The sequence below is a fragment of the Lacerta agilis genome, chromosome 8 (assembly GCF_009819535.1).
Source record: "Lacerta agilis isolate rLacAgi1 chromosome 8, rLacAgi1.pri, whole genome shotgun sequence".
NCBI classification, from domain to species: domain Eukaryota; kingdom Metazoa; phylum Chordata; class Lepidosauria; order Squamata; family Lacertidae; genus Lacerta; species Lacerta agilis.
The window spans coordinates 46,962,942-46,985,554 of record NC_046319.1 but is presented as its reverse complement, the minus strand read 5'-3'; the positions used below and the strand labels follow the sequence as shown (position 1 = coordinate 46,985,554).

The following is a 22,613-nucleotide window of genomic DNA, read 5'->3' as shown; positions in this document are numbered from 1 at the left end:
TCTATTTGTTTTTTATTTGTCATGGCTTATTATTATTTATTAGATTTCTATACCGCTCTTCACCCGAGGATCACAGGGCGGGTTACAGTATAAAAACACAGAAATACACAACACAGTAACAAACAAAAACAACACCCTCCCCATCCCACAATTTAAAAGACCACAGGTTGTTTAATTAGCCAAAGGCCTGGGAGAAGAGGAATGCTTTTGCCTGGTGCCTAGGAGAGCATTCTACAAGCAAGGAGCTACGCAGAAAAGACCCGTTCTCATGTTGCCACCCTCCAGACCTCTCACAGAAGTGGCACATGAAAAAGGGCCTCAGACGAGGATCACCATAATCTGTTAAGACTTTCAGGTGTCACAAGACACCAGTAGTTGTTTTCATATCTTTTCAAATTTTATTTTAATGCTTTGGGGACCATACACTTCTTCAGTGTACAACCTCAGTTGTACAAGAATATTTTTAAGTGGCAGAAAGGCAACAATACCAGGTTCTTCTGCCTCACAGAAACACTCTACCATTTTATGAACCTTTTGAGTGCATTTTTATTTGAGGTTGTGCCCTCCCCACTCTTTTCTGAGCATGCATTAAATCCATACTTTTAAAAGAGGAGTACATCTGTTCCCTCTCACCTCCAAATGAGCATCTCCCCTCCAAAATTATACTTGGATAAGAAATTGCAGTATTGCCCTTGTCATTCAAAAATTAAAATACAGTTCAGACATATTTGGGGTGATAATACAGAGACACTAAAACTAAGCAATTGATATAGGATATAAAGGATATAAAAATAGGTAGACTTGACAAACTGTTCTCTCTAACACACACATACACAAGCTGCTTTACATGTAACAAGTCAGGAAGAGAGAGGAATACATACCAACGTTATACTTATTGAGATCCAAAATACCCCGGCATAACGACCCTAAAGGATTGTCCTCAATTATCTGAAATGGAAAAATTATTATATTTGAATCTGGTTGTTTTGCCCCCTTTATCAAATGTCCTTGCAATGTAAAAAAAAATGAATTCATTAAATTCCCAAGACCAGTGCTTCACCATGAAGGAAGAATTAGTGCTTAAAGCAGAGCTTCTGGATCACTAATTAAGCAGTTTTGCTGCTTAATTAAACTGCTACAGTGATGTGACCAATTCGTTTTCCAAGTTTGCTTTCAATCTATACTTTCTACTTATTCTGTAGCTGACAGAACATAGGAACTACACTCATATTCATTCCTGAAGTGTATGGGTTTCCTGTCACTGAATAATATTAGCAACCATAAAAAATTAAACTGCTTGGTGATAATAAGATTAAGGAAGTCCATTTACTACTACCAAAGCTAGTAATTATTAACATTCTAATAGTTGCCTTCCTTGAATTTCATTGGCAGAGCTGGAAAGCTTTTCAGAAGATCAGGTTCTCCTTTGTGAGACCATTGCAGATTTTTCACGCTCCATTACGTTCTTAACCAGCACAGCTAAGCATCTTTTCCCAGTATGATAGTCTTATCCTCTGGGCACTAGCATAACTAACACTGAACACCAATATTTTTATTTTTTATTTTAAAGTTACTTATAAAATATATATCACGGGAAGCAAAATACCTCCCAAAAAGCTCTGTGCATTCACACACAGCTCATGCATATACTTCCTTATTAAAAGTCAGGATTTTTGGCTAAGCGTTGCACATGAAATTTAGATCTGCACTGCCATGCTGGGAGCTGTAGCAACACTACTCCTCCCAACACTGCATGGGCTCCTCTCATGTTAACCTGGCAGCACCAGAAGGTGAAAGTTAAGTCCAGCCTCATTTACCACAGCAAAGGCATGAGTTCCCCTAACATCTTTCCAGGCCAGTTTCTGCATATACTTTAGCACCTATTCAGGCATGCAATCACAGACTTGGTACAGCACTTCTGAAGACACCTGTTTAGGCAGAACTGAATTTCTGATTTTATTGTTTTAACTGGTGGGTGAAGTGTTTAAGAGTTTCTAATTGTCATGTTTTATAACATATCATTTTATTGTATGGCTTAATCGAGGTTGCTTTAATGCCCCAATAGAACTGTTACTGTGTACTTTAATTATGTATTGATTTTATAGTTTTAAACTGCTTGGAAGCCACACTGAGTGCTGGAGAGAAGGCTGCTCCCTGCTGCAAGGCCCATTTCCACCTGGCCTAGGGGCAGGGCCCAGACTCACCCTGAACAGCTAAGAGAGACTCCTGGCAGGCCACTGGGACATTGCTGGAACTCCTCTTGGGTTGGGACAACTGGCTAAAATGTTTCAAATGGTTCAAATTTTGGTTCCTCTGTTTTGTTTTTGTCAGGTTGGTATGTTTAGTTGGGGTTGGCAGCTATTTTAATTTGGGTATAACTGTAAACTGTTTGTTATTGTTGTTGTCGTTGGTTTCTATTGATTTATTGGTTTGTTGTTTGTATTGAATATTTTATTTTTTAATGTTTGATGTTTTGTTGTGTTTTTATATACAGGTGAAACTCGAAAAAATAGAATATTGTGGAAAGGTTCATTTTTTCAGTAATTCAACTTAAAAGGCGAAACTAATATATGAGATAGACTCATGACATGCAAAGCGAGATATGTCAAGCCTTTATTTCTTATAATTGTGATGATTATGGCGTACAGCTGATGAGAACCCCAAATTAGCAATTTCAACTTTGGGGTTTTCATCAGCTGTACAGCATAATCATCACAATTATAACAAACAAAGGCTTGACATATCTCGCTATGCATGTCATGAGTCTATCTCATATATTAAACTCCAGTAGCTAATGAAAACAATTGCTTACATAAATGGAATTTTCCACGATATTCTAATTTTACGAGTTTCACCTGTATGTTGTAAGCTGCCCAGAGTGGCTGGGAAAACCCAGCTAGATGGGCGGGATATAAATTAAAAAACTGTTAGTGTTATCATTATTATTGTGTTATCATTATTATTACTGGCATGTGAGTCGTATGAAAATAAATACTCCACATGACTGTCACCACTTTAGAAATAGAGAGAAACTGGCACATGCCAAGAATCTCAAAGCTGACAATACACATTCTTCATACAGAGAAGAGCTACTAAGCCCAACTTTCTGTTTGTGTGCACAGCACAGTGCTGCATACAATCCCACCCTCTGTCCACAATGTTGCATCTCTGTATGCATGTGGGGCAGCATCCAGAAAGGCAACCTTACACACAGAAGGGTCTGAATGCATTACCACTTTTTTTGGAATAACTGAATGGATTTTGTCAATATCATAAACTCTAGAATATAGATAACAAGTATCTTCCTACCTGATTCTCAAGATCTTCTGTGTTATCAGAGGACATGTCTTCCACGTAATTGGCTGGGAAGTAGTGCTGAACTTTGTACCCATAATCGCCTTTCCACCTGAGGGAGGGGGACAGGGAAACATGTACCAATCAAATTTGAGACACCATACCCAAATGAGGTACTATAGAGAGGTTCACATTTTTTTAAAAAAATGCTCAAAGGCATGTTGCGAAATGTATGGTTGAGAAACAGTTTGGTCTACAGAAAACATCACCAACTCGTAGCAAAAATATTAAAGATGTCTTCTTACCAGCCACCAACTTCTTTTGAGACATTATGAATTAAAGCCCCTCGGCAAAAAGTCAGCTCATCGTCTCTTTTCGCTTGGTAGTCATACAAGGCTTTAACAGTTCTCTGTGGCTTCAAGAGAAACAAATGAAAAGGAGCTTTAGCTCAAAGTGAGGCCTTTGCCCTCCAGACATTTTGCTGGCAGGAGCTGATGGGAGCTGTAGCCTATACGTTTGGCAAAGGCTAAGTTAGGCTATAGTCAGTCTCTCTCTCCCTCTCTAACAAACACACACACACATTTTCCCACCCACCCCAAATACACCTTTACCTACAATCAGTCGTTTCAATTCTCTTAACAGGAAATTAAGATAAAGGATCTCTCAGCTATTCTTTTCTCTCAGATCAAGAATAAGTTTGAGCAAAACTTTAACATACCACAGAAGGTGTTATTTCACCAGGTTCCACATATGCCTTCACTTCATATAATGAGCTAGGATCTTTCTCCTAAGATTGAAAAAGGAAAGAAAGTAAATTAGAAAAAAAGAAAGTAAATTAGAAAAAATTAACTCAAAGCTTTTTAGTTAATGTGTTAACATAAGAAATTACACTGTCCAAATATAATTGTAGCAACTGAGCAGAGTTTTGTGATTTCCCCACCCTATCATAGCTTCGGGGATTTTTTTCTTTTTGTGTGTGTCAGTAGGATTTTGGCAAAGGTTTCTGCCTGGCTTTTAATATTAAAAGTAGAAATTGAAGCTTTCATAGTGGATTACAACATGTTTATTGTGTTTTCAATATTTTGTTGGGAGCTGCCTAGAGTGGCTGGGGCAACCCAGTCAGATGGGCAGCATATAAATAATAAAATTATTTTTTTTATTATTATTAGCAGTAATTTTTTTAAGACCTAGGGAAAAAATAATTACTATTCTTTTATCGTTGAACTCACTGGTGAAAAGAATTTAAATCATGTGCCTCTGCTTTCTGCACAGAAAAGAATAAATGTTCTCACACATGGATCCCCCTGGGTGGGATAAGGACTTAGGACAAAAATGCTGGCTAAGGCAATGGAAGTTATAGTCCAAAATCTGGAGAACAGATTGATTTAGTATATTCATCTTCCATTCCAAAACAAAAACTGTAGCCTGTAGGTAGGCATTTGGAATCATTGACTTGCAATTGGCCAGACACACTGGTCAAAAGAGAGAACTACTAGCCAACTAGGCCTTCTTGCATGTTACTAGGGTAGACAGGACTAAAAGCCACAGCAAAATATTTAGGGCATGCACCGGCATAAAACATTATGATCTCTTAATCAGAATGCAAAGCTGGTTTCAAATCCCAGGTAAGCGATATCCCTGGTTTTCTATTTATTAATTTTAAGGGATTCCTACTTTACCATCTTGGACCCCATTATCCATAGCTAAAAAGCAATGGTCTTCCCAGAGCATTAAATATTGGTCTGGAGAACATTCTGAAGGCACATGAAGGCACGTTCCAGTGCTGAAGCCCAGTTGGTTCCGCTTTATATGCTGCCTGGGATGGGCAAGGGGCCTAGGTACCATGGATAATTCTGAAAATCCCAAAATGCTCAGCAGGCTAAAGCTGTCTTTAGGATGACCTCTTGTGGGTGGAGGGAGAAATATACTCGTATGCAATAAATCCCTGAAAGCCACCCAGCATTCTATGCGAAGCCTTGGCACTTTGGTTAAAAAGGTAAAATGCTTGCCGTGCTGTAGCGCTCCAGCAGCTCCTCTGTCACAGGATAGCGCAATTTCATTTTCCTATACAACGGATGCTTCTCATAGTAGTTCACCAGCTCCACTAAGCTCTCAAAATAAGCAGATGTTCCCATGACAAAGAGGCGGCCTTCTCGTTTGATTCGGCAGTGCTTCACTTTCCCCTCAGCTCTGTGGGATTAAACGGTGGAGAGCAAGCTTTAGAAAAAGACAAACAAAAAACAAAAAACCCAGCCATATCATATTATCAGTCCTCAAGCTTTGAAGTGGCATTTTCATTTTCCTCCTATTTAGGCAAGTTCTTGCAGGAGTGATGTCGTTATCTAGAGACAGATTGGGGGGACGGGACGACGACGATGACCCTGAATTTCCTGGTTCAGAAATGCACATCTCAGGGGCTTGCAGTACTTGCCTTCTACATAAGGTGAGCATTACAAGCTCCGAAATTCTTGCATTTAATCCACTCCTTCCCCATTCCCACCTAGTCAGCCCCTACACCACCCACCCCCACTTATCTTCCATACTTTGCCAGTATGGCCAGAGTGTCTTAATTTGTGCCGCTGGAGTAGCCACCATGCAGAGTAAGCAGCTCTTAGCTAGGTCTTTCCTGCACTGTAGCACTAATACAGATAGTGAACAGAGTAGAGAACCGCCACCCATTAGTCCAGCTGAACCAGGTAACGTGGCCTTATCTCCGTTGCTTCAGGCTTGATTCCTCTCTCCAAGTTTCTTATCTGATGGAGTTGCTGCCCCAGAGTTTCCTGTTTCTTGCATCTCTTTGCTTCCCTCGGGCCTCTGCTTTACGGAATGTAGCTATCTACCTGCTTTGTCCACTTACGTGCTTCTGGCCCCTCCGATACCCATTCACTGTTACACACCTTAACTTGTGTCTGAACTGGACTACATACTCCCCTCTGGTCCTTGCAACAAATAGCTTTAAGGTCCGACCTGCAGATCATACATGTCAGGTCAGGTCGTATTTACAAAGTTTCTGTCTCACCTGAAAGTCATGGCATAGGAATTGGGTTCGTCCCTCTTCCTTATCAAAAAGGCTCCGTCTCTAGGAATTCGCATCAGCATATCCTCTGCTTCTCCTCTGCTCAGGTTACTGTAGTACCAACTACAAAAACAGGAAGAGAGGTGCTTTCAGAGCTTGACATATTCCCATTAATTCAATGATAAAATTGGGTCATTAGGATAAAAGCCATTAAGTCAGTGATAAAATTGTGATTTCAGGCATCAGATGCTCAGTGATGTATAGACTTTGTCCCGGTTATAAAAGAAATAAATAGCAAGTTACTGCTAAATGCTGACAGCATTAGTTTTTGTCACTTTCACACTGCATAAGAAGCCCAAACAAGACAATTTGGAGTCTGGAAAAGAACATGCATGTGGATGTAGGAAGGAGAAGGTCATCCTAACAACTAATAGAGCAATAATACACACAATGAGTTTTTACTGATGGACAACAGCAGTGTATTTCTTTTGGGGGGCAGGGAGAACGATCTTACCATCGCTGTCAATCTTGTAACCCAATTTTTGTAAGTAAAATAGATATAAGACAACATCTCATGGTAGTTCCTCCTTGGTTTGCACCTGAGTGCAGCAGGGGTGGGGAACTGCATCCAGTCGGCAGGTCTGTGAGCCAACTTCGACAGGTGGGCAGAGCCACCCACTCGTAATTTACCCGACATCATTATGATGCCAGGAAACAACTTCAAAGGGGCTCACTGTAACTGCCCATCACCAGGCATGGTTTGGATTTAAACCGCACCTTTAGAGCATAGAGGTGCTTGGGCGGGGTGAGTTTAATTCTCCTCCTGACTGCCATTGGTTGCATTGCAGGTGCTCATTCAAAGTGCATTTCAGTTGGGTTCTGTTCTCTTGGCAGGCATGAGTATCTAAAGCACCTAATCTACCTGACACATCAGACCAGTCAGTTCTGCTTTATATATCCTGCTTAACAGATCCATTAGTTTCGCACGACTGTAAGAGTCTTGTTTGGCTCCGAGAGATGTGCACAACAGCGAGGCAAATGCTAGTATTGCCCCACTGCGTATCATGCCCTGAACTTGCTCTCCTGCCGTCACTGTTGCAGCCTTTTCTAAATGGGGAAAGTGTTTGATTTACTGATATGCACATCTGACAGTTCAATTGTGAAGCCGCATTCACTGAAGAACTTGCCAAGTGTCTTTTTGCTGCTGTTACTTCTGTGTTCACCATTAGAGGGAGATCTGTCTCCAATACACTCTCCTCCTCCTCCTCCTCCCCCCCCCCAGGACTGTACTAGCCCTTTCCTGTGCATCAGTGACAGCCCGAAGGAGAACTCGAGAAACTCAAGATTAGACCTAGGGTATAACTATTATGAAAAGTCATTGACTGGGAGGATCACAGACTAACAAACCTTCTCCACATATCTGACAGCCTGGCCCAGTAACTCCAGAATAAACCAACACATACCAACACTTGTAAAAGGAAATCAACATTTAACATTGTAACACAGACTGTAACGAGCTGTACCAATGTAATAAAAGCAAACACGAAATGAGCAGGATATCCTGCAATACAAATGAGGTCTAGATGTGCTCCTTGAATGGCAGTTTCTAACTACTATTCCAGCTCATAGCAAAACAATAAGAATTTAAAAAAAAAAACTTGGGTGTCACTTAAAAGCAGAAAGAGAAGGGACTCAGCAAGAGCATCCCACGTAACTAAAATCTCCTCAGTCTGCCTTGGTCTGCTATCTGGGAGCTCTTGGTTTTCCAGCAGGCTTAATATTCTCCCTTTCCGGACTGTTCAAGTCAAAGCACATATTCAATGCAAAACTGCTAAACCGTGGTTGCTTAAGCCAGTTTTTTGTTTTTGTTTTAATTCCTCATAATCCACAGTAACTGTGACAAGCAGTAAGCTTCAGCATTAAAAACAGCATTTCACTCCCCCCCCCCAATTTTGTTTTGGCCATACATACTTCTTAGATTCATGAGGGTTGGGGTTAGGCACAGCATCAGTCAAACGTAGTTCGAATTCGGCACACCGCAAGTGTGCTTCTCTATAATGCTGAACTAGATCACAGACACTATCAAAGGTGAGGTTGTCTGTCAGGAAATATTTTACGGTATCTCCATCAATTGCAGAACGGATATGACAGTGCTGGACTCTACCTGATCTCCTGGGAAACATGGAAAAGAATGAGCCAATTAGTTTTCCAAATCCAACACATCCATACACCTGCCTCTAGTTTCTTGCTATTTATTCAGCTTGTGAACCAAGAGGAGTGGGAAGGAAGACTGAGGGAAAATAGGGACTGATCAAATATTCAGACTAAGAATTTATGACATGTAAATCAGTGTTCCAGAAACTGACATTATGGTCCAAGGATTTTGGCACTGGAAACAGGAAATGTTTGTCAAAGCACGAAGTCCATTTGCTCAGTTTGTTTACCTGTAGAGTTCAGCAAATCAATTAGCCCATGTGAAAATGTAACATTCCATAAATATAATAGATGTGTAAACCAGGATTCATCATTGGGTTTGAAGGAGAAAAATGAGGGGGGCTTGAAGGCGTAGTCCTACTACCCATCAATTGGTTAGACAGGAGCACACCTTCAGATGCCCCCCCTCCTTGTTGCACCTTAAAACCCCAGAAGTTTGAAGAGATAATTATGAAAGCCTTCCTCTCTCCTTTGCTTGAGTGAGTGTCCTCCTATATGTATATCTCAAAATGCTATTCCTATAGAAAAACCAGGAAAATTGCAACCTGCTAAAGCATTAAGAAGAAGTCAAAAGGAAAGAAATTATCTGTTACCAGAATGACAGTGTGTAGTCATTAGGGAAAGCTTCACTCTCCCTCACTAAGAATGTTCCATCCTTGCCACCCATTTCAGCACAATATTCCTGGAGCAGTCTCTCAGCAGTATTTCTCCCTTCTTTCATTTTTCCATGGAACCATTTCTCACCATAGTGCAGTTCAGCACGCTTCACTTCCTACAGTATAAAAGGGGATAGTTTCCATTTGTTAAGATTCAATTTGCCATTCCTCTATAAAGCTAACACTGAGCTCGACTCTTGCAGGGTTCATCAGGAAGCAAAAAGTTTTATCTGAAGAAGCAGTGCTCCAAACTGGGAAAGGGGGGGGGGTGCTTGGAGAAGCACTTGCCAAGAGAGAGGAAGGGGTGCTGTTTGGCTTCACATGTTGCTGGTGGTCACCTCTTTTAACGTAGGAGGTGCAGCAGCCCTTTTAAAGGAGACAATCTACACCGCGGGATAATATAAAGAATTTGATCATCACTCTCTTGTAAAGTGTGAACTCATAAGGGTTGTATTTTTTTTTAATGCATCTAGTGAAGTGAAGTGGCTAAGAAGCTGGAGAATGAAGCATGTGTCTGGTTCACCATTGCCATAAGCTTCCTAGGCAGCTCAAGAGTCTGTTTAAAACAAAAACTAATTTAGCAAGCATGCTGACCTCTATACTTAAATCTCTTAACCCTGATCAAGCAGTAAGAGTCAAAGGCTACTTTTATACTTCAAAGAAGAAAAAAGAACCATGGGGAAACATTATCTCTTAGGTTTAGTTTTTTAAGTGACACAACAGGTCATACAGTTTATTACTGAGCTTCACCCAGAGATTGCAAGGTTCCTGGAATTTTGCTACTCCATCCTTCTATGCCACATATTCCTGCATCACACACTCTAAAACCTGAGCAAAGCAATGAAATGCAGTTCTCAAATTATAAATGCTTATGACTCTACTATGCCTTTAACATCAAACAGAAACAAATGTATGGTTTTAATACCTTTGATGGTTCTTCTTCAGTATTTTGCTCTATATCATCACTGAATGAGAGCTTTTCATTCGCTACAGCACAATAATGACGAGTCCATTTCTAGAACGCAAAATAACTGTTATAAGAATACTGTACAAAAGCACTGTAAGATTACAGCAATATGCGAACAGCATTCTTTTCCCTCTTCAAGTACAACTCTGTAGGATTTATTTCAGTCATCTGTGAAATTCTGTGCCATAAAATAGAAACAGAACAAAAAAAAATGTTTACCTGGTCTATGGTGTCCCACATGTAGAGCTCTCCTTGTTGCTTTTTTTCCTCTTTCTTATCTTCAGTGTTCACATCTACGTCACCTTTTGGTCCCAATTTTTTATGCTAATAAAAAATGAACAGAGCAGCTATGAAAAAGGAAGACTCTGGGGGATTTCTCTGGCATCTCTTAGCTGGACTTTCTTTCTGCTTTGACAACCTAAGAGCACATCCTGTGTAAGGGGGCTACAAATATCAGATGTAATCTTCCGTACCAACCTGGATGCACTGCTATTTTATCTCTTTGTTTATCACTGCAAATCGTCAGCCTGTGATCAGAGATCACTCTGAATACACAGAGCAGACCTGTAAAGTTTAGTAGATGAACCAGTTTTAAAACTGATTCATAACTTTTGAATAATTTTTTTAAAAGCTGCCAACTACTCAGGCAGCGACTTGGAGGGGGGAGGGGTTAATGAAATGTATACAATTTGGCAGCTTTCCCTCCTTACACACAAATTCATTTATCACATCAAGTCCTCTGCCTAAAAGCAGATATGTAGTCTCTCCAGGTTACTTTGCTTGCCACGATGGGGAATGCTGTAGGCTGAGTGTGCAAATCATGCTTCATTTATAAAACACCTCCATTTATTAAAGGAAAGCAGCTCAAGCCTAAAGCGTGCAAATTCAAAAAGCAGAACTTCCTCAGTGGCTTTCATTGAAACACATTGCATTTCCAGGATTTGTTAAGGAGCAATGCATATCTGTCAACATGTACACTGGCTGTTTTGGTTGGAAACATTTCTCACAGATGTATTGTTTCATATTATTAGAAGTATGTACAAAATGAGAGGAGTCCCCCACCCCCTTAACAAATGCTTGCTCTCGTCCTGGGGAAAAAGCTGCCTTCTGACTTTGTGATGTTTCCCTTTGTCCAGTGCCTCTCAAGTGCTAGGCAAACAGCACTTCAAATGAACACTTAAAAGTAGTTGCAGCTGTTTCAATACAGATGTGCATGATGCTTCAATCTTAGTTAGCTGCTAACCAGTCCACACAGCTGGTGGAGAACCAGAACAGTGCATCCTAATCAGCTAGCCCAGGCTTCCTCAACCTTGGCCCACCAGTTGTTTTGAGACTACAATTCCCACCATCCCTGACCACTGGGTCCTGCTAGCTAGGGATCATGGGAGTTGTAGGCCGAAAACATCTGGAGGGCCGAGGTTGAGGAAGCCTGAGCTGGCCTCTCATACTAGGGTTGGAAAATACAAGGCTTTCTCCAGAAAACGTTATATATTTTTGATTGTGTGCTTCAGTGCCAGGTGCAAAGTGCAGGAAGCTGCCATCTTCCGTAGGAGGCGAGGAGGGAGAACACCAGCATCCCCCAAACACATTTTCTTCAGTAGATGCAACTTACCTTAATGATGAACCTCTCTTTCAGCTGAGTTGGTGATGGCAGCTGATCAGCACTAGCTTCAATGGGCTTTGTTAAAAGCTGATCCCCAAATACTTCCTTAAACACTTTGGCAATGTAACGCTGCTGCTCCACATTGCAATGCTCCTCAATTGACAAAATCACTGGGTACCTTGGGCAAAAGAAACAAAGGCAAGGGGAAGAAGTCAATTCTAGGTAAGAGCTCTATCTGATCAGACCATGAGTCTATCTAACCTAGCATCCTTCCTCCCATAGTAGCCAGCCACATGCCTCTGGGAAATTCATAAACAGGGCACAAAGGCACTGAAGTTTCTGAATACCCAGCAACTGCTGATCAGTGGCAAGCCGATTCTGGACATTGAGTTTCCATATAGCAATCTCAGAAGCCACTGATAGTCTTATCCCCTTTTAAAGCCATCTAAGCTGGTTGATCTTATATTAATTACTACTACTACTACTACTACTACTACTACTATTATATAAATCTGTTTTTCTTTTGTTCCGTCATTGTTTTAGCAAACTGAAAAACCACAAGCACTTTAGTCTTTCCTCCTAAGGGGAGGTCTAGGTATGTGTACTTATGAGGATGCAGGAGTAAAGACTTTCAAATTACCTACCCAGCTCCTGTTTTGCCTAATCAAGCTAATATAAACGCATCTCGGTACGACCCAGGCTGAGCAAAGCCAACACACTTTCAATTCATCACTCTCCTTTCCACCCACCTAGTGCCTGTCCCCAATACTGGACCAATACATGACAAGGTTCTAGTAACAGAACACAGCTGTACCAGGGGGTTGGACCCAGATGACCCTTTGGTTCCCTTCCAGCTCTACAATTCTATGATTCTATTCATATTAAAATGACCTCAAACAGCCATAATATCATAATGGCGGATTTTAAAGAAATATCACCTAGACTGTAATAATTTTATCTTTTATTCTTAGGAAATACTTTCATTTAAAAAAGTAATGGAAACCTACTCGGATGTGACAAATGCATGTTCCTTGATGGCTTGCACAACATCATCAAATTTTATCTTCGTTGTCCTTGTCCATCCATGATAAATGATAGGCTTCCCATCAGGACCATCCCAGCAATCCACTAGTGTAGACAATGAAGGAAACGTAAAAAGTGCAATGTTCAACTGACAACATTCTGTTTCCAGAGCTTTGGAGTGCTTGATCCCATAGACAGAGAAAAAGGTAGCCATGCTTAAGGGCCACAAAGTTTAAAGACAACTCAGCAATTCAGACAGCAAGAAAGAACAATGCAAAGTACATAAGAGGGAAATGACGTCTGCTTCTCTACTGCTGCTGCTATGAACTAGAGCAAGGGTAGGCAACCTAAGGCCCGTGGGCCAGATGCGGCCCAATCACCTTCCCAATCCAGCCTGTGGACAGTCCGGGAATCAGCGTGTTTTTACATGAGTAGAATGTGTGCTTTTATTTAAAATGCATCTTTGGGTTATTTGTGGAGCCTAGGAATTCGTTCATTCCCCCCCCCCCCAAAAAAAAAAAATATAGTCCGGCATGGTCTGAGGGATGTTGGATCAGCCCACAACTGAAAAAGGTTGCTGACCCTTGAACTACAGAAATATTTTGCAAGTGAAAGTGCCTGTGGAACTCTGATTTGAAAAGGGAGAAAACTGTTTGTTTGTCTTTATTGAAAGAACAAAAGGCAGATGCAGTGACTGTAAGCTCCAAACCAACCTCTGCAGCTGCCTTTGTGCTTCGTTGGCATTTTCTTTATTTGATCCCCAACTTTTATGTGGTTTCTTAGTGGCCAACATGAGGATCACTGCAGCAGTTTCTCTGGTACCTTAAACTGAAAAAGTGATACAATGGCTGATATGAACACTGAAGCCCCTAATTACTTTAACTAAGGCGACAAGAAAAAATCAGGAGACGCCAAACTAAAATGGAGAGGTACAAAGCTAGAAAGTAATGGGGTTCCACAAGATCCTCTTGTAATTGTCGCTTTCTCCTAATAATAGGTACAGTTCAAATTCCTACATCTGGAATTCTGGGGGAAGTATGGAAGACAGGTTACTCACATTCAATACATCGGCACCCCATTCGGAGACATCTTATGTAAGCTTCTGGTGAAGATTCACTACGAAGCTGGTCTCCTGTGAGGTACCTAGGTCATAAAGGATTGTGTTAAAAGGAATTGCACATTTGCCATTTTATGAAGGATGACGAATAGATATATATATATTTAGAAACTTACGTATTATGTGAAGAAGATATCCAGTAGTGGGACAAAGGGTTATTCATGTCCTGAGGATCTATTGAGTCGTATTTGTCATCCCATATGCTGTTTTCTTTTGAAAAAAGGTAAGTAAGGAACTAAGGCAAACAAAGAGAGAGAAATATAAGTGAGTTTCAATTTTTAAAAAGGACAAAACCAAATGACCAATCTCCCCAACTAGAATCATAGCACAATGTGAAACAGAAAATAAATCAAAACAATTAGTTTTCAACTAGTTGGTTAGGACCCGCAACCTAAGATGGATCACAGCCGTGGCATCCGCACCATTTTCCTGCTTTGGTTATGGGATTTGCTGTTGTTGAAGAGGAGGAGGAGAGAGAGGGTGATCAGAGGTCAAAAAGGACATGCCTCTTGTATCTCTAAATAGCTGCAAAGTTTAGAAGGCATTCCTTTCTTCATCCCTGCATGATCAGCTCATCTACCAAAATTCCTTCTTCTGGGCAACTATTAAAAATTACAAGAACTCTGTCCTTCCTTTCATTGGGTCACCCTAGAGACACTAGATTGTAGTCAGCTAAGTTTTACACATAGTAGACCCACTGAAATCAATTATTCTTAGTCATACAATTAATTTCTATATGTCTACTCTGAGCAAAATTTTGTTGACTATCACTCAAAAGCAGGAAAATGGATTTCTGTGGTCAAAAGTGGGTCATAGGCTAACTGACTGAAGTTAAAAGTGGGCCCCAAGTCTAAAATGGTTGAAGGTGACTGTTCCAAATACTTATGGATCAGTATTTGGAATTGTGTTCCTAAGAAGAGACTTGCCTGGTGCTACCTCTTGTTGCCTTCTCAATGCCAGGCGAAGACTTCTTATTTGCCCAGGGTTTTTAAAAAAGATGTTTTGATATTGTTTTATCTTACTGGTATGGGTTCAGTTGCTTTATTTTTTTAATCAAGTTAATCTTACTTCCAATTTGTTACGTTTTGGATTATTTTAATTGTTAAGAGACTCTGGAAACAGTATTAGAGTTAAAGAGTACAAATTAAACTACTGAATTCACTGCCACAAGCTGTGATGGTGGGAAACAACTCACTGAACCACATCCATTGCTCTACTGGCTTGTGAAGGACAGGGTAGAAAATGGAAGCTTCCAACCCTTTTCGTTGTTGCTGTTAGACCAGCTCCAGGATGCTTTGGATCCAGTGGAACTAAAGTGACCTCTGGTCTGACCCTGCTACAAAACACCACATTATGGAGCTGTCCTCCAGCTACCACTGGCGGGAGAACCCCAACCAGCAGAGCCCTCCAAGCCAGCAGCACTCCTCTCCAGTAGCATAGCTGCAATAATGCCATCTCCTAATCCCGATTCCCAGGCATCAACATGGGAGAGGGTGTGTAGGATTGGGCTCTTAGGTGAATTTGAAAATAGAATTATACACACTCCAAGTCTATTAAGGGTTACTACCTCCTGGTTGCAAGACGGTGATTGCCTGCACATGCCCTACTGATCGCCTTCCCAGAGGCATCTGGTTAATCATTTGGGAAAATAGGATGCTGAATTAGACAGGGCTCCTTTTTTGCTTATGTAGCAATGTTGCAAATAAAATAAATAACTTACCTCATCAACATACAGAAAGGGTTCATCCGTTTCTCTCATAGTGTCATCTACAAATTTAGACATCCGTTCTCTTACTTTACTAAGATCTTGTGCCCAAGATTCCTGGAAATTCAAGAGTATACAAGTGTACTTTAAATACATCTCCATATATCTCCATCATTGATTCAAGTAATTAAATTAATGTATGTGTTTCTTTTCAGGCACAGACCACCACCACAGAAATGAGCTGGTAGGAGATTTTTGTCTACAGTTGCAGGGGACTGAAAGCTCTTACAGCAGCTGATGGGAAACCTCAAACAGGGAGGGGGATCCTGTGCAGAATCAGATGTTGCTGGACTATAAATTCCACCACTGATCATTCCCCATGGTGGCTGGGGTGGATGGGAGTTGGAGTCCAATAGTATCTGGAGAGCCACAGGTTCTCCATCATTTACCTAAAGCAAATAAAATCAGTGTAATTCAAAAATACACATTACACGTCTGGATAACTTTGCCAAAACAAAACAGCTTTTAGCAAGCATTTTTTTAAGAACGAGGGTGACTGTCTAAAGATAATAGGCAGAGAGCCTATTCCAGAGCATAGATGCTGCCACACTGAAAGCTCAACTCCTCCCAGATGTGGAGCAATGTTGTATGGCACGTGCTTATTTAAGCGAGGTGATTGGCTACAGTAACGTCTTCCACGTTATCCAAACACATGGCCATGTGAAGCCGTGAGTTTGGGTTCCATCCTCTGGACCTATAGAAAACAAATCTGCTCCATCATCTAGCTTTCAAATATTTGATGAAGGCTATCAGATATTAGCACCACCTTATATTTTCTACATAATACCATACACAACAGCAACCAATTATCTGATTCTGTAAATTCATAGCTACTTCTATGTGCAAATTTGAGGCATCATTAGGTGAGATCCAGTGAGCCCCTGACACAAATTTCATTCATCTGTGACCCTGATTTCTGCTCATTCCTGTCTGTGGCCTCCAAAGCCACATCTTACACCAAGAGGGTCTCCCTGAATGAAGAAGATAGAAATGCCTCATTAAGCATAGGAAGACAGGAAGCTGCTTTAGAATGAGTCAGACCACTGATTTACCCAGCTCTGTAATAATGTCCATATTGACTGGCAGCAGTTCTCAGGGGTTTCAGAAAGAGTATATTCTCGGCCCTATCTGGAGATGAAAGGGATTGAACCTGGGGCAGCCTGTATGCAGAACAGATGCTCTACCAGTGCCCTGCAGCATTTCCCTCAAACCACGCTTTATCACTATATTACACTCATACATATTTTCTTTTCATTTTGCTGATTACGATTTTTGGAATCATCTCACCTGCTGTTCATGTAGCAAAAATCTCTGAAAGTCGTGCAAGTGCACTGCTGAAGCATCTGGGCGATCTGTGTTTCTACAACAGAAAGGGAAAAGAAAAGAACAATTATAAAAAAAAGAACACCAGCAAAACAACATACCCAAAATATTTGACCATGCCATAGAAAATAAGAGAATTCTACCCTTTGAGGAAACATAATTAAGAAAATGAAACTGATAAATAATCCCAGTCACTGAGGATTTGAAATTATGTTTGCTGTCTTTATTCACCAATATTAATTTAGATATACTAAATAGATATACTGGTATTATAAAAACCGGTTAAAGCCCGAATACTAGCTATATCTACCTGAACCTACCTACATGATCTTAACATACAGGATGCAGAACTCAAAAAAGCAGTCTCCATGAAAACTAACAAACTGGGCTCTGTAGCAACATATGCAAATATGTACTAAAAATTGTTTATCTAATTAAGAAATTGAAAAAGAGTAGTTACGTTATTCTTGAAACACACAACAAAGGCACTGTGGTACGCTGATTAATGAGTCTAATCTTGATTAGATTAGGAAATCTCATTTATACACAAACTACTTCATCTACGAAATACAACTGTAGTCATTGGCTTGGTGGAGGCACAGTATTTCTCAGTCTGTTAACTAAGAGTAAGAGATTGAGAGTAATCTGGAATTTTCCACTCCCTCCCTCCCTTCCTTTTTTGGTATTCATTATGGCGTGGTACTCAAACATCTGTACCAAAGTTAATGCTAACCATGGTTCCCTTTAGTGAGATATTACTAACAGCTTCTGTGTACTGTTCTTATGGGCATTTACTAATCCTTGACAAAAACATCCTCAGGTCATTTACAAGAGACTGTCAAATGAAAACAGAATGTCCAACTTCACACGGGAGTTATTTTTCATTTGCAGACTGGTGATGAAATTATTGTTACTGTTTATAAGTGATACAGTAAACCCACCCACCCACTCATAATCGTAGCTCGCTGCTTAATATATTATGAAAAACAATCATTTCTTGGTAGTGGTGCCCTCCCTGTGGAACACCTTGCCTTCAGATGTCATAACTTTTAGAAGGCATCTGAAGGCAGCCCTGAATCAGGAAGTTTTAAATATTTGATGTTTTATTATGTTTTGATATGTCCTGTACAGCCAGATAAGCGGGTTAAAAATAATAAAATTATTGTTATCATCACATCCCAAAAAGTTTCATATCCAAAAATTTAAAGCACGAATGTGGATAAAGTGGCATGACAAGACATCTCACCCTAGAAGAAACATAGTGGAATCCTTCTTGAACTCATCAAGAATCTGGGGAAGGAAACAATGACAAACAAACAAAGCATGTAAACTTGCTCATTCAAGTAAAGGTTTCTTCATTCAGGCACTTCCTAATTTTGCAAAACACATTCACCCTTCCCTATTCTCTCAAGATAGTACAGATTTTCTCATCTTAAGAGACAACTACGCTTCTCAATCTTCAAAACTGAAAGAAAGGAACTAACACAACATGCTTGTATGTGATGGGACAGGGAAGGCCTGCATTCTAGGAAAGTACTGTATTCAAGTTACAACACATATGATAACTAAGGGGAAGTAATGTGAGATAAGAGCTTTACCAATTTCTGTTGCTCAAACATTAATTTCTTGTAGAACAGATGAAATTGCTCAAAGCTAAGTTCTTCTTTAACAGCTTTTATTTCCTGTAAGGGGGAAGGGAAACAAGCAATGACACCGAGTTTAGTTTTCCTCCAAAGGCTGTAGCCATATAAAACACAAATCTCAAAAGGTTATAAATGAATTCAACTGTTTTTATTTTGTAGATTAGGAAGCAAGAGAAATGCAATTGTATGCAATGTCTAACAATTTAAACAGAGAAAACATGTCATACTGGATTCTATGGTCTTTTCAAGCTCTTTTTCTAAAAAACTTTGACATTTCCCCCTGCCTAATAAAAAGAAAAGCTACACTCTGAAAATCATTGGCCTTGATCTTAGTAAATGTTCCACAATCTGAATATGGAAAGATAAAGGAGGAACCTTTGGGTCAGGTTGCTTATCTTTAAGAACACCATTTACACCAGGCCCTCCAGATATCAATGCACTACAGGTTCCATCATCCCTGACCTTGCTGGCTGAGACTGATGGGAGTTGATGCCCAATAGTATCTGGAGAGCCAGAGGTTCCCCATCCTTAATATATACTGATAATGCTACATAGCAAACACAATTAATCATTTAACTGTAACCTCTCCTGAAATATAATGAAGGGAAAAATACAAAGACATTTTAAATAAGTAAACAAATGGGACTGAAAAAGTGAAATATACAGTTCTTTTTCCAAAGCCAGAGTATGCATAGAAATTCTGCTGGTGATGAAACTGGAAGCAGAGTAACGGAAGCAACTGGAAGCAGAGCCTCTAGCTTGGTAGATAAATACATCCGTCCAACTACTCCCCAGACTGCAAGTATACCCATTTCCCTCACACCACCAGCAAATATCCCAAACAACAGGGGGGCAGTGCACAGACACTAACTGTTTTCCACTGGGGCAATGAAGCAATCACCAAGGGAGAGGGAATTGGGCCCTGGAGACAAGCATTCTGCTGGATGTTTCCTTGAAGTCCAGTTCTCCCGCAGTCAGCACATACTTACTGCAAACTTATCTTTCAGGAACTTCACACTGCTCACTTTGAAGTTTACCGATGGGAGAACAGTCTTCAGCTCTCTAAGGCTGATGCTGAAAGTCAGAGAACAAGGAGAAAGATGAACAGCAATGTTCTTGTAGCCAAACTGCATAGCACCAGGCCTTGTATTTCACCAACATGCAACTTAAATGACTGGCCTGGAATATATGGCAGAAAAAGGTCTCTGGTTCAACCCTTTGCATCTCCAGCTGAACGAATCAGAGATAGACCTTGATATTCTGCTACCAGAGTAGAAACTACTAAGCAAGATGAACCACTTGTCAGATTTGGTATAATGCATCAGCCTCAAGGTCAAACAAGTGTGAAAAAAGTGTGCAACTTTTCTAACCTTTTTTAAAAATTAAAATGTTGTTACAGAGCGTTATGAATTTGTTCAGATCAGTTCAGATCAGTGGGAAGTCAGTTTGGGTACTCTCGGTTGAAAAAACAGCCAACAGAAAAACCTTTAAAATTTCACCTCTGCAGCAATTAATTCATTAGTTTGAAGCTTAGATTAACGTAACTTTTTCAAACCAGGAATGTATATGACATAGTATAGGGAGCTGCCTCAAGTTTGAAGTTCATGCTTAAACTGCTATATTTTCGCCACCCTAAGCAACATAGGCTTTACTTTACTGATGAAACTAGCCGGTTGGAACTGAAATTATAACAAAGCACTCCGTAGTAAGCAGGAAAGACTCGTGTTACTCATTTACAAATCTCTCTCTCTCTCTCTCTGACACTAGTCCTCCTTTCAATATACCACAACATTTTAATGGCATAGTGCTTTGATTTCAGATTTATCCTGCCAAAAAAAATCCACCCTGGAAGTATTCTACATATACAACTTGTACCAACTACCCTTTGAAAACCCCATTTACCAAAAAATGGAGGCGGAGCATTCTGTAGACTTGACTAAAACTAAATTGCCATTAGCACAATCTACACAGTACATTTAATGGTTTATCAAGATGAGGCTGATCTTCCTAGATTTTAACCACCGCAGTAGTGTGCAGGAGAAACAAACTACAACCCCTGACTTAGCACTATGCCAGAACTGGAGACCATGGTCTGTTTAGCGCCAAACAAATCACAATCTGTAGCCAAGGTTTGTTCTTGTCATGGCTTGTTTAGACCACCATCACTAATTCAGATGCAACATTTAGCTAGAGATCGTGCTTGTTGCTCCTGCACAGTACCAGGGAGGAGCAAATGGGCAAGATCAATGCATTCACAGCAAACCATTAACTATGGTTTATTTGTGACATTTGAATGATGCCAGTGTCAGAGAAACAGTACAATGACTATGCAACTGTAAAATGCAGGTCTTAAAGTACTCTCAAAACACAGAACCAGACAACTTTGGCTTTCTGCCTTTCCCAATAAGTCCCTAATCTAGGGATTCAAGAACTAGGGGTGTCTGAAGCTTCTTTAGTATTTAATTATAGGAATTTGTGGCTAGACCTCATGACTGCAGAGAAAAGCAATCGGTAGTGGCACCCTCCCTGTGGAACGCTCTACCTTCAGATGTCAAGGAGATAATAAATTACATTTTTAGAAGACACCTGAAGGCAGCCCTGTATCGGGGGTTTTTTTTTAATGCTTGCTATTTTTTATGTTTTTAGATATGCTGTAAGCTACCCAGAGTGGCTGGGGAAACCCAGTCAGATGGGCAGGGTATAAAATTGTCATCATCATCATCATCATCATCATCATCATCATTATGGAAATGTGTAAGATGTGTCTTAGAAACCAGATTTCAGCAATCAGAGAACTCAGTGTTGGTGCTTGTACTTTGTGTCTGAGATATTTCCTATCAATATAATTCCATTATACACTTGCTGAATTTTAATTTAAGGTAGGTGGACTTTGACATTGCGTTCAACTTAGTCTGAATACAACTTTAATGTTAAAAAGGAAGTGGCCTTTGAATTCTAAGTAAGCCCTCACATTACCCTCTCAGTTACCTTTGCCTTTCCATACTGAGTCTCCTATCAACTCAAATAGCAGGAGAGTGAAAAGTTAAAAATAATTTGGGAGGGAAATAGATACTACATACGCATATTTCCATTTTCCCAACACTTAACGTGGCTTGCATGAGATTTGTTCCACTAAAGATCTCCTGCACGTCACAATACTGAATTTGAATACTGGTCCAATTAGCCCAGCATTGACTGACAGCAGCTCCCCGAAGTCTTGGGCAAAGATCTTTCTCAGACCCACTACTAGAGATCATTTAAATGGACATGCCAAGGTCTGAACTTGGGATTTTACACTTGCTAAGCATGCACCTCCTGATCAACTATCAGGATTCTGAGAGTTTAAACCAAGTTCATGTTTTTCCCTACGAAATTTGGAGCCCAAAAAGCAATGCTACCAGTTCTCTCTTCCTTAATCTTGGAAGAGAATCTTGAACAAAACACAGCAAAAAGGATTTAAGGTCAGATAGGGCACATTTATGGCAGCTGCAAAGGCGTTGCTGCTCCAAGGATCTCCCATGCATCACAACCCTTCCTTATTGTGGTGTTTTATATCTAAACACAGGTGCCAGCACAGCTGCCATCAAATAAACAGGCTGCAGTTGGCACTTTGCCCTTCTTCCGAGAGAAAACTTCAACCTTAGTCATAAAAATTCTCTAGCTGAATAACCTGACCCTGTTGCTGCCACATACCACAGAAGCCACATGCACTGAGATGCATTGATCAATCATTTACAACTTCCAGAGGGGTAGTTGTATTAATCTCTTGCACCAAAATTGCCTACAAGTCTTGTGGCATGTTAAGGGCTCATCCAGACTTCCTTTTCTCCCACATTTCTAGGCATAGGTCCACACTTTAAAGCTCTATGTCCAAGTGGTGGTGGTGTTTGTTTGTTTGTTTCGGTCCTGGCACTTTCCCTGGGCCATTTGCTCTGATTCAGTGGTAAAACATGGGTTTTCCCAGGGAAAGCACCAGGACCAAAAAAAGGCCC

General features: G+C 40.4%; 1 protein-coding gene across 5 annotated transcripts in view; it reads right to left on the bottom strand.

Annotated features, from left to right (window-relative positions):
• Positions 1-22,613, bottom strand: part of PLCG2 (phospholipase C gamma 2) — a 63,855-nt gene that overhangs the window by 10,878 nt on the left and 30,364 nt on the right. For 4 of the 5 annotated variants that reach the window (XR_004427151.1, XR_004427152.1, XM_033157203.1 and 1 more), the window contains exons 6-24: positions 19,611-19,695; positions 18,577-18,660; positions 18,225-18,268; positions 16,943-17,015; positions 15,611-15,712; positions 14,007-14,125; positions 13,831-13,916; positions 12,758-12,878; positions 11,760-11,928; positions 10,367-10,471; positions 10,106-10,195; positions 9,118-9,296; positions 8,282-8,482; positions 6,314-6,433; positions 5,304-5,484; positions 4,013-4,081; positions 3,600-3,709; positions 3,310-3,406; positions 882-948 (exon numbers count right to left, since the gene is read on the bottom strand). Coding sequence is in view for 3 of the 5 variants with exons in the window: in XM_033157203.1 (XP_033013094.1) it covers positions 882-948; positions 3,310-3,406; positions 3,600-3,709; positions 4,013-4,081; positions 5,304-5,484; positions 6,314-6,433; positions 8,282-8,482; positions 9,118-9,296; positions 10,106-10,195; positions 10,367-10,471; positions 11,760-11,928; positions 12,758-12,878; positions 13,831-13,916; positions 14,007-14,125; positions 15,611-15,712; positions 16,943-17,015; positions 18,225-18,268; positions 18,577-18,660; positions 19,611-19,695 (2,102 nt within the window). In the remaining 2 variants the exon portion in view is untranslated. The remainder of the gene's footprint in view (positions 1-881; positions 949-3,309; positions 3,407-3,599; positions 3,710-4,012; positions 4,082-5,303; positions 5,485-6,313; positions 6,434-8,281; positions 8,483-9,117; positions 9,297-10,105; positions 10,196-10,366; positions 10,472-11,759; positions 11,929-12,757; positions 12,879-13,830; positions 13,917-14,006; positions 14,126-15,610; positions 15,713-16,942; positions 17,016-18,224; positions 18,269-18,576; positions 18,661-19,610; positions 19,696-22,613) is intronic. The other variant, XM_033157204.1, reaches the window with a different exon arrangement.